We start from the raw sequence: 15,551 nt of genomic DNA, 5'->3' as shown, positions 1-15,551 counted from the left end.
CTGTCCTGGCCCAGCCCACCCGAGTGTTTCCCCATGTGCCACAGTCCACCTCTGTATCCCAAACCAGAACTCCTGATGCGCCAGGGCGCGGAGAAGGGGGAGAGAGAACTGAGATTAGATGCACACCCTTTCCTCCTGGAGCTGGGGGCGCCTTCCCCTCCCCTCATCCCACCTGGCCTCGTCCTTCTGTCCCTGGGACCGCCTTCTCCCCGAAGCCCTGCCAACACCCTCCTAGGTGAGGTGCTCCTCTCGGGAGCTTCCCAGCCCCCAGAGGCAATGCTCCGGTCGCCCTGCTCTCTCTTGCCCAGATCCCCCTCTTGGCCCCAAGTCCCAAGATCACAGCAGAGCTGGGCCCAGAGCCAGGGAGTTTGCCTCCAGGATCCACATTTAACTACTAAACGAGACAGTGTGCTGGGCAGCCTTGTTGAGAAGGCCGGTGGCAATACACACTTGTCTCATGACGGCTCTTTCTCAAGCTCCTTTCTCAGTAAGGTGACCAGACGTCCCGCTTTTGGCGGGACAGTCCCCATTTTTTAACAATTTGTCCCGCAGCGTTTTAAAAAAGTCCCGATTTCCCCCCTCTCCCCCCAAATGAGGGCAGCTGTGTTCTCTGAGTTAAGAAACATGGGTGGAGAAGCAGGCTGGGGGGAGGAGGTGAGCTTAGTCAGGACATGGAGGTTTGTGGAGCCTGTGATGGCTGAGTAGAGGCAGTGAACAAGCCCTTGGCTATGTGGCTGAAGACAGTGGTTTGGAAATGAGCAGCAGGTCCCGATGGAAGTGGCCTAGATTGCCTAGGAAGGATGCCAGAATGGGACAGTGGAGACCCCCAGAGGGACCTGCAGAGGCGAGTCAAGACACAGGAAGAGACCATGCGTGAGGGGCCTGATGGGAGCCCGTGGAAAAACAAACCTTCCTGGAGATGACACTCAACAGGGTCAAGCATCGGCTTGTGGATTGAAAGGTCCCCGGTTTGATTCCGGTCAAGGGCATGTACCTTGGTTGCAGGCACATCCCCTGTAGGGGGTGTGCAAGAGGCAGCTGATCCATGTTTCTCTCTCATCCATGTTTCTAACTCTCTATCCCTCTCTCTTCTTCTCTGTAAAAAAAAAATCAATAAAATATATTAAGTAAATAAATAAATATGAGAAAAGTTAGAAGTATATTGGTAGCTTTAATTCCTATCCCTTACACTTCTAAGACAAAGATAAAAATCACTAAACAAAAATAATCAGAAATTAGGAAAAGAAGTAGGCAAATCAATTATAATTTAGGCTAATTTATTATACATATCTGTCTGACATTTTATAAAAGATTTCATCTTGGAATATGCTAGAAATGAGTAAATCTTCTTTCTATTCTATCTTCGCTGTTATGTGTTGAAAATATAGAGGTTTGAACTATAGCCCCGGAGCCAACATCACAGTTGTTTCTCCACGTTGGAGGGTGAGTCCTGTCCAGTTAAATACATAACTCATGCAACTGAGGTTAAGATTTTTTTAAAGCTGAGTTTGTTTTCAACCTGAAGAAAAGTTTGATGGACTTTGATGTTTAAGGAAAACAGATTCCAAAGAATTCTGGGGGTGTTGAGGGGGGGGGGGGAGTTGTTATTTTTACCAAGTGTGAGTACTTCTGCCCTGATTGTGTTTGTACTCACCTCAGAAGCTAATCTGATTTTAGGAAAATGAAATATGGTTGTGGATATCTTCCATTTTTCTGTTTTGATTTATTGTTATGACTTTTATTAATCTCAGAGACAGGGAGGGAGGGAGGAGAGATACAGGGAGAGAAACATAGATGTGAGAGAAACATTGAGCAGGCAGTTGCCTCTGAGTGGAGATTGGAGATCAAACCCACAACTTGGCCATGTGGCCTGATCAGGAATTGAACCCACTACCTTCTGGTGTATGGTATGGTGCTCCACTCAACTGAGCCATACCAGCCATTTTTCTGGTTTTATAACATTCCTCCCTTGGCGCCTGTCTTCCCCCCAGTACATGAGCGTTTGACGCAGATAATTAAATCCAGTAGCCCTGTATACAAGAAAGAAAGTTCTGGAAAGTTATTAACAACTATCTGTGGAAGGGATTTAGAAATTGGTGGTTAGAAGGTGACTTCTTCATTTTAATCAAATCTGTATTGATGAACTTTTAACTTTTGTACTAAAAGAAAAAGAAAACCAGCCAACCAAGCAGTAATAATGGGGGGATCTCAAGGTGCTTAGGACTTTTAAACCGGCCTCTTAAGTAATCAGGGGTCAAAGAGGAAATCAAAATACACGACACTATATAGGAAGCGCAGGGTGAAAACATCCTTTTCACCATCCTTGGGGTGTACTCAGAGGTAAGTGCACATTCTTAAATGTTTTTCTTAGAGACTGAAAAGAAATTCTTTCTAATTTACTCTAAAGAGAGAGAGGAAGGGAGAGAGAAAGAAGCACCCATTTGTTGTTCCACTTATTTTCGTATTCCTTGACAAGAGATCGAACCCATAACATTGGTGTATGGGTATGACATTCAAAGCAACTGAGCTACCTGGCCAGGGCCTATAGGATACTTTATCGACAGGTGAAACCTCATACAATTTTGACATTTCACTTTCAGTATTACGCCAACAAACCAGTGTGATTTGAATGATGTGTGAGATCAATAAAAGGAAGGTTCTAGGCTAGTGCTATATAGTAGAAATAGAACGTGGGCCACAAATGCAAGTCACGTGGGTAGTTTTAAATTTTCTGTCAGTCCCATTTCTTAACGCTTAAATTATCATTCTTACATACTAGAGGCCCGGTGCACGAAATTTGTACATGGGTAGGGTCCCTAGACCTGGCCAGCACTCAGGGCTGATCAGGTTCCCCACCTCCCTGCCTTCCTGCCTTCCCACCTTCCTGCCTCCTCCTCACCTTGTTCCCTCAGTGTCCTGCCATGCCTCCAGTTGCACACCATGTTCTGTGCTGCCCCCTGGTGGTCATGAACATCATGGCAAGTGATTGAACTCCCAGTCTCCCAAACTCCCAAAGGGACACTTTGCATATTAGCCTTTTATATATATATATATATATATATATATATATATATATATATATATATATATATATATATATATGCAATATAAAAAATACTGATATTTCCTGTTTTGTTTTTGTACTGTTGCTAAAGTCCAGTGTTTACTCTACTCATAGCATATCACAATTCCAACTCTTGACCTTTCAAGCCTCCAGTGGCTGTATCTGACTAGGGGCTTTTATATGGGACAGCCTGGGAGGGAGAGGAAGGGAGGGAGGGAGGGAAAGTTCAATGTGATAGTGCAGATGGGAGTTCTCATTGTTCCTTCACCTCCCAGCCCTGCCTTGACAGGTGCACCTGGTGGGACCAAAATGTGTCCTCGGCCTGAACTGGAGTGGGAAGCACACTCACACTAGCAGAGGCCTGGGCTAGAGGATGTGGCAAGGTGGAGGTGCAGTCTTGCCCTGGCCCAGCCCTGGCCCTCACAGACACGGCCCACCCCACACCCCTTCCAGGAAGCTCCTTGCCGTCCCCAAGGAGTATCTGAAGACAGTAAGGGCTCTGGATGAGCCTTTCCGACCCACCATCCATTGGCCCAGGGACTCCGGGTTCTCCAAAGCCAATTGGGCTGAGCCATCTCAAGTCTAACACGATACCTTTATTAGAATTAATCACACCTTAGCTCCCCGCAGAGGAGCTATTTTTTGGATCTCCAGGGCTAACCTCGGAGTAGGGCTGACCCTGCCCCCGAAGCTGAACTTGGCCCAGAATTTGCAGCTTGAAATTCCTGGCCCCATCCTCAGCCGGTCAACTCCATTCACGATCCTCCGAGGGCCTGGCCCTCTTCCTGGTTGCTTATGGATGCTTCTTTGCTACTCACAGGTGAGCTGAGTAAGTCTGGTTCCGGTTTTATCATGGCATTGAGAAGGGTGTTCCTTATCACTTCCTGGTTCACTTCACTCTGTAATTTGCTATCAGACAACAAGATGTCTTTGCTCAGCTTCTTGTTATAGCTCCTAGAGCTGAAAGAAAGCAGCAACACAGGGGCGGCGCCTCCTCCCCATGCCCGGCACTGCCTTCCAGGGAGGTGAGGCTCTCCCACACCTGCAGGCCGTGAGCCTGCGCTGGACCCTCACCTCTAGCCTCTGGCATCGGGCCAATTCCGTCTCCTGACTCTAGCCAGACCTTTCCATCTCCTGCACCTTTGGGGGTCCTACCCACCATCTTCACCCTGTTGCCAAGCTTGATGTGGTTTATGCCTCCCACAAACCCTGTGAGAGAGGAAGGCTGGGCTGCCTGTGTTTACTCTGTCTGTGCCTCAGTTTCCTCATCTGTAAAATGGGGGATAGTGACGGGACCTACTGTACATGTAGTGGTGGTTAGGATAAAGTGTGAAAAGGCATGTAGAGGACAGGACCAGAAACGTAATACATGATCCATGCCTGTTAACTCTTGTTATTACTATGTTATCATTGCATGTTGCAAAGGAAGAAACTCAAGGTACATGAAGAATCTCAGAGGTATTCGGTGCACATCTAGGAAGGGGTAGCAGAGACAGCAATCCAGGCCTTCCGGCTCCAAAGCCTGTGTTCTTAACTACTGTGCTGTGGCTCTGCTGCATTCCACTCCCCTTGTTTACAATGGGGCAAACTCCTATTCATCCTGCAAAGCCCAACTCACGTGCCACTTCCTCGGTGAGCCCGCCCCAACTAACCCAACTCCCCAGAGAAATGTTCCTCTCTCCTGGGGCTCCTGTAGGTCTGACACCCCTCTCTCAGAGCCCATTAGTAGTAAATGTGTGCATATCTGTCTCCCCCTGAACTATAGCTTGTTCTGACCACTGACAGCCCAACCCTGGTGGTGCCAATGAGAGTCTGAGGAGAATGGCGGGGAGGAAGGCAGGAGAAGGAGAGAGGCGGCGACCCCTGTAGTAGGAGCAGAGGGCCTTCACTGTTGCTCAGGTCCCCTCAGGCTCGAGAAGAGAGGGACACACTCTGTTGGCCTAAATCCCAGAAACGGTGGTTCTGCCAAGCACAGGTCTTCTCCGGTGGGCACTGAGGAGAGCAGGGTGCCCACGGAAGGGGACGGGGTAGAGCCTAGTTCTTAAACAGGGTCCTGAGCTGCTGAGGCCAAGAGAGCTGATGTCGGCCAGTGCCCTTTGCCCAGGCAGGCTTCCAGGAGGTAGAGAGAGGGGAGCGCCTGGCCCAGGCTGGACAGGAGGGCAGAGGCTGGGCCGGGGAGAGTTGGGTGGCAGCATCAGGGGAGCCGGAAGAAGGCTATGGACACGGTGGCTCTTCTGTCATAGGCCCTTTGGGCAAAGGGGCAGGCATGGACAGCACCTGACGTACTTTCAGAACTTGAGAAGCAGGCTCTGTGCTGAGAAGAGCCCTCACACACCTACCGTTTGTATATGGAGAAGTTCTCCAGGATATCGACATGGGGCAGATACTGCGTCTCCGGAAGCATGGAGAAGAGGGACAGGGACAAGATGGTTGAGCCGTAGCCGATATAGTTGCTAACGAAGGCGGGACTCCGGGTGATGAGAATCAGGGACATCATGTTTCCACAGGCCCAGGCCACAGTCATCAGCCCCAGACCCGTTGCCCTGGAAGGAAATATCAGAGCTTGTCTACTGGGCCTTGGAGGCTGGAAGCAGCAGCTCCCCCAAACCCCTTCCCGAACCCCCCTCCCCCACCCCACAGTCTCCACCCTGTCCTCACACACAATGTGACCTCGGGGAACTTAGCTCTCCATTGACCCAAGAAGGCAGTGGTTTCTTTGGGCCTACTTCCTGGGGTCAGGAGGGGTGAAGCCAGCCCGGCGAAGGACCCAGCAGGTATACGGAGCCATTGTGGGCAGGAGGGAGCTGGGCCATCAGCAAGCTCCCCCAGAACTGAAGAGCCTGAGTCTCAGAGGGGCCCAGACGGTCAGTACAAGGCAGACACCGGGGCAGACTGCCTGGGGCTGGCGCTGGTTCTGCCACTGGCTCTGTCTGACCTGGGGCCAGTGCCTTTCCCTCTCGGATTCTGTTGTCTTAGGCTAAGGATGGTGTTTGGGAGCAGTCTTGGTGAGGGCTACATGGAAGAATCCACATAAGCTTCTCAACACACTGACTGCTGCAAGGTGCATGCCCGAGCTGAGCCGCTGCTGTCCATCTTGTGGTTGTCCTGCCTTCTCACCCCCACGGCCTGCTCCCACCTGACTCCTACCTGAGGACGGTAGGCAGGATCTCGGCGCTGTAGGCGAAGAACATGCTGATGGAGGTGGTCAGGCTGAGTTGTCCCACCAGGATCAACAGCAACAACGTGGTTTTCAAGTCTGTAGCCAGACAATGTGACCACCTGAGTTTGGGGCCATTTTCCCCTCAGGCCAGCTTAGGGGAGGCCTGCCCATCAGCTTTCCCTGAATCCCTCTCAGAAGGCATCTCCACAGTCCATCCCCACCCCCTGGCCAGCAGACTCAGGCATTTGGTCAGAGGAGGGATGGTGTGCCCAGGCCCAGCCAGCAGGGGGAGAGTTGTCAGTAGGACAGGAGGTCCCTTGAGGGCCACCATCTACTTGGCTGGACTCGGCCCCCCTCCCCACATCTGTGCCTCCAGGTGGTCTCCTGTCTTCCCCCATCCTTCCCCAGAGGCACCCCATCCATAGGTGCATCTTTGGAGGGAGAAAGAAACCGGGAAATGCCATGCCTCAGGCAGGTGAAGACAATAGGAGCTGAGGGCTCATAGCCCCTCCTCCTGTTGGCAGCCTCTGCTGGATCCTGGTCCTGCCAGCCCCACCCCCCACTCTGAACCCAGCTTTTCTTGGCCCTGGGATGAGAGCATACATGGCTAGTGGAAATTCTAGTCCTACTTTCTCTCACTCACTGGAGAGTTTTAAACATTTCTGCTTGACTCATTATAGATTCACTTAAAAACAAACAAACAAACCAACGAACAAAACAATGCCCTAACCGGTTTGGCTCAGTGGATAGAGCCTCTGCCTGCGCACTCCAGGGTCCCAGGTTCAATTGCGATCAAGGGCACATCCTCAGGATGGAGGCAGCTCATTGATGTTTCTCGCTCATCAATGTTTCTAATTATCTCTCCCTCTCCCTTCCTCTCAGTAAAAAAGCAATAAAATATATTTTTTTAAACTAAAAAAGAAAAAAAAAACAAACACCACACGAAACACCAAGCAATAGAAATTGAAAAATGAATTTTTCTCACCATTTGGTTTTAGCTGCTCCACACTACCAACATCTCTGAGGAGAAAGGTCCCACCCAGCCAAGTGGCTCCCAATCCCAACCCCCAGAGAAAGAGAGGGAGCCCCCTTGAGGCAGACCCTGGACACAGTCCAGACCCCAATTCTGGCCCCAGCAGCTGAGTGGTCCATGTGGGCAGCAGTGCTGATTGGGTGAGAACAGACATCTTCATGTCCACATCCTCAGCCCTGGGAGGGGACCTGGGCTGTGGAGGGGGGTACTCCTTTGCCCTAGGGCTCTTTGACATTTTGAAAATATTGCCAGCTCCCCAAGTCCACAGCTTTCCTTCTTTTGTTCTGAGCCCCTGGGACACCGGGTGCTGTGCCCCTGGGTTGCGGGTTCTGCTTTCTTGTAAAGTCTACAGCTAACTGGCATTTTCCAATCAGAGGCTAAGATGAGAGCAGACCTTGGGTAGCAGTGGAAAGATTATTTTTGCTGCATCAGTTCACATTCCCCTTCCCCTCCCGTTTGTTTGTTAATCCATACCTGAGGATATTTTATCATTGATTCTTAGAGAGAGTGGAAAGGGAGACACACAGTGAAAGAAATACCGATGTGAGAGAGACACATTGATTGGTTGCCTCCCATACATGCTCTCACTGGGGTCCGGGATTGAGCCTGCAACCAAGGTATGTACACAATTAACCAGAATTGAACCCATGACCCTTCTTCATCCTGAGGGCTGACACTCTGTCCACTGAGCCAAACTGGCCAGAGCTGTTCATATATTCTTTACATATTCTTTTAAGATTTTTTTAAAAATAGATTTTGAGAGAGAGAGAGCAAGAGAGCGAGAGAGAGAGAAACATTAATGTGAGAACAAAACATCCATCAGCTGCCTCCTGCACACCCCCTATGGGGGATCGATCCCACAACCCAGGCATGTTGACTGACCAGGAATTGAACCAGCAACCTTTCGGTGCACTGAGGCACCTGTGCACACCCAGGGCTGATTCTGTTCACATTTAACTACCCGATCTAATGTGGATTGAAATTAGATGGAAGAAGGCTGTCCACAACTCCTGCCCACCCCAGGATGATTCCTCCAGACGGCTCCCTCTCTCCCAGGTCTCTGGGAGCTATGAGTGCCTGGTCTTGGGGACCCCACCACCCAGGGAGGGCAGTGCTCTAGCGACTAGAGCCTGCTCTGAAGGTACCAGGGCCCCTGCAGAGAAGGTGGGTTGTAGGTGTAGAAGACTGACTCCCAGGGTGTCTTGTTGGAGAGACAGGGCAGGAGGCATGAGGGAGGGATTTGGCAGAAGGCATGGGGAGCAGGAGGGACGCTGTACCTGAGGGGATGAAAGTGATAAGGAAGTTCATGAAGCTGCCTTGTAAGAGAGCCCCTGCCATAGACCACTTCCTCCCAAAATGCTCAAACAAACAGATGCCACACAGACGGGCGGGCATCTCCAACATGCCAGGAATCATCTTGCTCAGCTGTTCATTCAAACCAAAAGCTTCCATCTTCAACTTCAGCGTAGAAAAGCTGTGACCAACAGTAAACCTGGAAAGAGACCGGAAGATAACTACTCAGAGAGAACAAGAGAGAGACACACACACAGATACCCCCATGCAGATGGGGCAAAGTGAAGACAGAAGCGATGGGGTTAGGAGTGGGCGGGGGGTGGGGATGGGAGGGAGAAATAAACACAGATCTGGAATCTATGGGCCATGCCCAGTCCTTAGGCCTTGCTCCCTTGAAGCCAGGCCATGCCCCATTCCTTCACCAGAGGTCCTGGCATGCACTTCTGTTTGCAGTCCCTGCGAGCCAGCCTTGGAGACTCACCACACAAAGAACATCACCAAGATCATCTTGCGCAGTTGACTGTTGCTATAGAAGTCCAGGATTGAGGCATTAGCCACCTTCTTTCCAGGCACCTGTAGCTACAGGACAAGCAGGACCAGCCAGAGGCAGAGCGGAGATTCCAGCTTGCTTCCACCCCTACAAGTCCCACAAGGTCCACCTGCCCCCACAGTGCCAGCCTGGTCTCTGGTCTTCCCCTGACGAGATTTGATTTTGCTATCACTGTTCCCATCAAGCAGTGGGCTGGAGATACCCTCTGGGCCAAGGTCCCACATGAAAGGGTGAGGCGGGAAAAGGCCCGTCCACAACCCCCAGCCCTGCCCTACTCTGGGCCTGATGCCTCTTACCTTGTCCAACAGAGGTAAAGGAATGGTCCTCTTGTTCCTTTCAGCGGCAGAGAGCAGTACCTGCTTGGCCTCCTCCACCTTCCCCTTCACCAACAGCCACCGAGGGGATTCCGGGAGAATCCTGCAGGCACACCCTCCTTCACCCATCAGTCCCAGATGCCCCAGACACCCACGTGGGCCTTATCCCTGCCTCAGGGGTGGCCATCCTGTTCCAGCATGAAGTCATTCAGATGATGGACGCCTTGAAGGCGACCATCAACCTCAGGAAGTCCTCTGTCCCTCTTGAAAGTCATTCCTTCCCTGCCTAAGCCACACACAGGTCCCGCAGCTGCTTGGTGTCAGTCTGGCCATTACTGCCCCTGCCCGGCAGTGTCTTTCCCCTCAGCCACCTTGAAGAGCTCAACTACATTCTATCACAAGGGTCATCCTCGCCAGCCCAGGCACACGGAGGTCACTGTCTTCCATGCCCACACCCTCTATTAGAGCCCATTCACATAGCTGGGATTTCAGCCAACACTGAACAGTTGTGCCCTGAAGTAGCTCCGTTTTTCGGGACCTCCTCATTCCTCAACTCCTTGTGGCTCCAGGGAAGTCAACGCAAGGTCATCAAGACCAACTTTACTAGACTTCTTTGGTGTGTGTGTTTGCCTTCAACCTGACTATTCCTTGTCCTTGAATCTTGCCTTTTGACACATTGCCTTTTGGTTTTCTGAACAGCTCTCTGACAGCCCTTTAAGGGTCTCCTCTGAAGGGGGTTCATGCTGAGTCTCCAGAGGCTCTGCCCCTGGCTCTCTCTCATCTCATCCCCACATCCTCCCAGGGAACATCCATTCACTCCATCCCTTCAAGGATCCTTCCCAACCCACAATCTCCAGTCCCTCAGACCCAGCCCCACACATAGCCGGTGCCCCTTGGCTTACCAGATAAAGGAGACGAGGAATAATACAGGGGCTGTGCCAAACATAAACACCATCCGCCAGTGGGGAAGGGTATAGCCAAGCCCAATCAGGAAAATGTACCCCAGAGAATAAAAGCTCTGGCTCAGGATGACCGAGTGGGCCCGATGCTCGCCCACTACCCACTCAACATCTGTGCAGAAGCCAAGAGGAGAAAATCCTGGTCAGCTCAGGGTCCCTGGGGCTGCTCCTGCACCCAGCCCTCTGAGATACCCAGCCCTACTTGGGACAGTTCAGACTGGGCACACATTCCCTGCACCTCCAGGCACCCTGAGGCGGAGGCTGTTTCCTCCACACCACGTGCCATTGGATGGCAACTCTGTCCTGCAGGCTCATAGTCCCCTCCCCCCCCAAACCCTCACGCCCTGCCCCTGCCCCCCAGCTTCCCTAAACCCGCCATCCTGGTGTACACTCCCTCCATGCACCCCATCGCATGCAGCCTGGCCTCACTTAGAGCCATGCTGGTGATGGAGTAGCCGACCAGGGAGTGGGACAACCCAAAGCGGAAAAACAGATACTGGTTAATGCTGGTGACGAAGCTTGTCCCAAAGCCAAAGATGATTATGCCCAAGTTCGACAGCAGTATGCAGGGGTAGCGGCCAACCCTGTGGGCATCAAAGGAAGGCTGTGCCAAGAGCATGGACCTCCATGTTTGTACCCAGCCCAGCACTCAGGCCAGGTCCTGAGCCATCCACAGACCTCCAGAGTGTCCCCACCCTCGCCTCCCTCAGCTTGAGACTCCTCAGCTCTGCATGCCCATGAGGAGGAGGCAGGGGCAGCCCCGGGGCCAGAAGAAACTCTGGGAGACTCACTTGTCACCTATGAACCCAAAGATGAGTGCCCCTGTCAGGAGGCCTGTCAGGAACATGGACTGCGCGGTTTCCGGGGAAAACTCCTCACCACACACCAGATCGAACTGGGGATTACACACAGGCATTGGCACAGGCCTCCACCCAGGGTCAGCGGTCTGGTGCCCCAGACAGAGCCTCCTCCCAGGGTGGGTGGTTGGACAGAAGGGGCCTGGGACATGGACAGGTAGCAGGCATCAGCTCTGTCACCCCTGCCTTCCATCCTGCATCTGGCAGACTCTGGGAGGCAGTCCGGAAGTGAGGGACCAGGGGCAGAGCCATGCTATGGGAGACATGTGGAGGTCCCCATGTAAAGGACAACATCACTAAAGACCCTTTCCCTAATACAGATGCTGGGCTCTAGCCCAGAGGTTCAGATTGGCAGGTCTGTGCCTAGAAGGGCCCGGGTTGCATCTTAGACTGCTTTTGTCTTCAGTTCCCTACCTTCTGTGAGTTCAGAGGGCAGAGCCACAACTACAGAAGCAGCTCCGTGGAGAAATGGCAAACCCTGCCATCTGCCCTCTGCCCCTACCCCAAATCCACTCTAGCTCTCTGGCTAAGACGGGCGAGGCTAGGGCTGGGCGGCAAGAATCCTAAGTTCCTGCCCTGGCCCTTCCTCTGCAGGGTGACCTTGGGCCAACTGCTAACCATCCCCGAGCCTCAGTTTCTCCACTTGTTTGGGGAGGGGGAGGGCACATCTCCTAGCCCATGCTACAGGCAACTCAGGACAAGCCGCACCTCATTGATTATTGATCGAGTCTTGCTCTCAGGGTAGACAAACCCCTGGCTGCACGGCTGTGTGTAGTTGAGGCCAAACTTGATGATGGAATCCAGATCCCAGGTCACAGGCAGGAACATGCGGCATGTCATGAAGCTGCCATTTTTGTACCGGGGCAGGGTCAGGTTCAGCTGCTCAGCCAATGACAGGTTAGGGGCCACGTCCAGGATCCAGCTGGTATTGCAATAGGCCTTCTGTTCTCCAGAAACGAAGAGGTCAGCATACACAAACAGAACCCCCAGCATTTGAGGAAGGAAGGTTAGGGCTATCAGCCTTCGCTGGAATGGGCCAAACTTCCCTATCGCTTCCATGATATTGGCAAGCTTGTCCCTCTGGTTGGCTTCCATGATCCTCAACTTGCGTAACAACTCCGCTGACCAGAGACTGGATTGTTTTCCCTCCTCACGCCGTGGTAAGTTCCTGTAAGCGGCCTGGTTTTGGAGCTCCATTGGCTTGTCTTTTCCAGCCATCTGTTCAGAGAAAGGATGCGGCTCTGTGTCTACCAACCAGAGCTCAAGGGCTGGCGTGGAGCCACTGACTAGAAATTGGCTTCTCTGTCTTGGAACAATTTGGATTTCAATCTTGATGTTCTCTGTAGCTCCTGCCTTTGCTTCTGAAGTTTCTTAGCTAATTTGTCCTCCATTGGCCCACCCATTCCTATCTCTTTAATGTTTTACACCAGTGGTTCTCAGCCTTTCCAATGCTGCGTTGTGGTGACCCTCAACCATAACATTATTTTTGTTGCTACTTGATTACATTATGAATCACAGGTGGAGATTCATAGGCGACCCACAGGTTGAGAACTGCTAGCAGGGTCGCCTAAGACCATTGGAAAACACAGATATTTACATTACCATCCATTGACAGTAGCAAGATCACAGTAATGAAGTAGCAACAAAAATAATGTCATGGTTGGGGGTCACCACAACATGAGGAAATGTATTAAAGGGTAGTGGCATTAGGAAGGTTGAGAACCACTGTTATAGATGATGCCCTGCTAAGTGCTAAGTTCTCCAACAATTTCCCGGCTGCTGAAACTTACTTTACACACACACCAACGCACTACCAGTCTTGCAAAAGTAGAGTTCTCCAGGAAAATCTGTTTCAAAACAAAAACAAACAAAATAACAACAACACCAAAACACCCCCAAATCTGGATCAGGAGAGGCCAGGAACTAAGGCCACAGAGATGGGGCTGATGCAGTGAGGCACCAAAATAGTAGGATGAGCCCAGTCAGCATGGCTTATTGGTTGAGAGTCAACCACTATGAACCAAATGGTCACTGTTCGATTCCCAGTTGGGGCACATGCTCAGGTTGTGAATTCGAGGAGTGAGGAGGCATCTGATGAATGATTCTTTCTCATCATTGATGTTTCTCTCTCCCTCCCCCTTCCTCTCTGAAATAAGCAAAAACATATTTTATGAAATATGTGCACCCCAACTGGTTTGGCTCAGTAGATAGCACCTTGGTTTCAGGCATATCCCCAATGGGGGGGTATGCAGGAGGCAGCTGATGGTTGTTTCTCTCTCATCAATGTTTTTAACTCTCCCTCTTCCTTCCTCTCTGTAAAAACGTCAATAAAATATATTTCAAAAATAAAAAATAATTAAAAAAAAAAGGAATATGTGATATGTGCAAAGATACCCATTAGGGTGGCTAACACTTTAAAAACAAAAAACAAAAACAAAAAACAAAACAGAAAACAACAAGTGTTGTTGAGGAAGTGGAGAAATTGGGACCCTCCCACAGTGCTGCTGGGAATGTGAAAGTGCAGCCAAGGAATGCAGGCAGCTGGAGCAGCTGGAAAAGGCAGGAGAAGGAATGGGCCCCTGGAGCCTCAGGAAGGAACGCGGTCCTGCTGCCTGACATCTTGACTGAAGCCCAGCGAGGCCCATTCTGGACTTCCGACTTCCAGAGCTGCGATGTAAGAAATGCGTGTTGTCTTCAGCCACTAAATTTGTGGTCATTTGTTACAGCAGCCTTGGGAGACTCATACGGTGCATATACGTGTAAGGTTGGAGGGGGGCGGAAGTGGATGGAGGAGACTTCCCAGGGAGGGGACTTGGCTCTGCCCAGAGACCTGGCTTTCAGGAGCCAGCTGCCCCCGCCTTGCCCTTGGGGTTCCCTTCAGTGTCTCCCCAGCATCACCTGAATGCCCACAGGGCTCTGACAGTCAGCAAGGCCCTGGAGCACTTGCCCCCTCTGCTGACTCCACAGGTGCCCTGCCAGGTGGACAGGCCCAGGTAATTGGTTCTCAAGGTACAAAAGAGGAACGTGAGCCCTGGCCGGTGTTCTCAGTGGTTAGCGTATCAGCCCAAACACTGAAGGGTCTCAGGTTTGATTTCCGGTTTTTGGTTTGATCCCCAACCCCATTCAGTGTGCATGCGGAAAGCAACCAATCTATGTGTCTCTCTCACACATCAATGTTCTCTCTCTCCTCCCCCCATTCCTCCCTCCCTCACTCTCCCTCACTCCTTCCCTCCCATTCTCTCTCTCTCTCTCTCTCTCTCAAAAAAAAAAAAAAAAAAAAAAAAAGGAAGGAATATCCTTGGGTGAGGAGTAACAACAGAAAAGGAGGAAACTGAGACCTGGAAAAGAAACATACAGCCAGGAGCCATGCTCCATCTGAGGCAGGAAATGCCAGATGCCACACTGAAGCCACACTGCCTGTGAGGGCAGCCTGCTCCCCCCCACACACTCCCACAGTCCAACGGTCCTGGCAGCTCCTGTCCACACCTGTGCTGAGAATATGGCCCCACACTTGTCAGGTGTCATCAAAACCGCCACCTTCCGCACCCGCCCTGTCCCTCCTCCCTGGAGACAGAACCACACCCCAAAGCCAGGACCCACCTCAGCATCCTCCAGGCCTAGCCAGGCTGTAGGCAGCAGAACCTTTGGGTTCCAATGGTGGCCAGGAAGTAGTGTCACAATGGGGCAGGGAGTGACGGGTGGGGTAGGCATGGGAGGAGCGGCATTCTACTCCAGGGGCCTCACTGGCCACGGACCCCAGGGGGAGGCTGGGGCGAGGCAGGTGGGAAAGTCTCCCCGTGAGCCAGCTCCAAGCCTTTGTGCAGACTGTTCCCAGCTCCTGGAGCCTCTGCCCGCCCCTTACAGGTCCCACCTCCCCTGTGGGAAGTTCTTCTGTCTGTCCAGGCACAACTCACAGGTCCTCAGTCCCCAGGTCTAAGGTGGGGGTGGGAGGAGGGGTAGAGGCGGGACAGGCTCCCCCTTTGGCTGCTCCCAGATCCATAGGGGGCAGCGGTGAGCACTGAGCCGCAGGCCTGGTCTCCTAGCAGCTCTGTGCAGGTCAGTTCTTCCACTGCCACAGGAGGGAGGGGAGGCAGCAGAGGTGGGAGACTGGGTGGTGAGAAGCCTGGGAGCTGCCTTAGGATGGCTGCTCCTTCTCTGAGAGGAGGAGAGGCTGTGAGGAGGCAGAATGAAGGCATGCAGATGGGAGGTTAGAAGAAGCCAGTGGGAAGCTCAGCCCACGTGGCTCAGTGGTAGAGCATCGACATATGAAACAGGAGATCATGGTTTGATTCTGGGTGAGGGCACATGTTATGTGTTGAAA

The 15,551-nt window shown here is 51.9% G+C and overlaps 1 protein-coding gene across 1 annotated transcript; it reads right to left on the bottom strand.

The window, feature by feature from the left end:
- Nucleotides 1-3,599: 3,599 nt before the first annotated feature.
- Nucleotides 3,600-15,532, bottom strand: LOC311632038 (solute carrier family 22 member 14-like). Its single transcript, XM_084903002.1, has 12 exons — nt 14,831-15,532; nt 13,021-13,077; nt 11,939-12,448; nt 11,165-11,268; nt 10,803-10,957; nt 10,317-10,485; nt 9,397-9,517; nt 9,032-9,129; nt 8,535-8,749; nt 6,212-6,320; nt 5,404-5,607; nt 3,600-4,024 (listed from the first exon to the last, which is right to left on the bottom strand). The coding sequence occupies exons 1-12, from the start codon at nt 14,939-14,941 to the stop codon at nt 3,820-3,822; spliced, it is 2,058 nt and encodes a 685-aa protein (XP_084759128.1). The 5' UTR covers nt 14,942-15,532; the 3' UTR covers nt 3,600-3,819.
- Between the last annotated feature and the right edge of the window lie 19 nt (nt 15,533-15,551).

Source organism: Pipistrellus hanaki (genome assembly GCF_964339955.1).
Source record: "Pipistrellus hanaki genome assembly, chromosome: 13".
Lineage (NCBI taxonomy): Eukaryota > Metazoa > Chordata > Mammalia > Chiroptera > Vespertilionidae > Pipistrellus > Pipistrellus hanaki.
This window is presented reverse-complemented; position numbering and strand designations above follow the sequence as displayed.

Excerpts from the sequence above, each read along its gene's own strand:
- LOC311632038 (XM_084903002.1), bottom strand. The coding sequence starts at position 14,941 with ATGCCTACCCCACCCGTCACTCCCTGCCCCATTGTGACACTACTTCCT. Across the intron at positions 9,518-10,316 it reads TTCCTCGTCTCCTTTATCTG|GATTCTCCCGGAATCCCCTC; the intron begins GTAAGCCAAGGG and ends GTGTGCCTGCAG. Across the intron at positions 8,750-9,031 it reads TTGGTGATGTTCTTTGTGTG|GTTTACTGTTGGTCACAGCT; the intron begins GTGAGTCTCCAA and ends GTCTCTTTCCAG.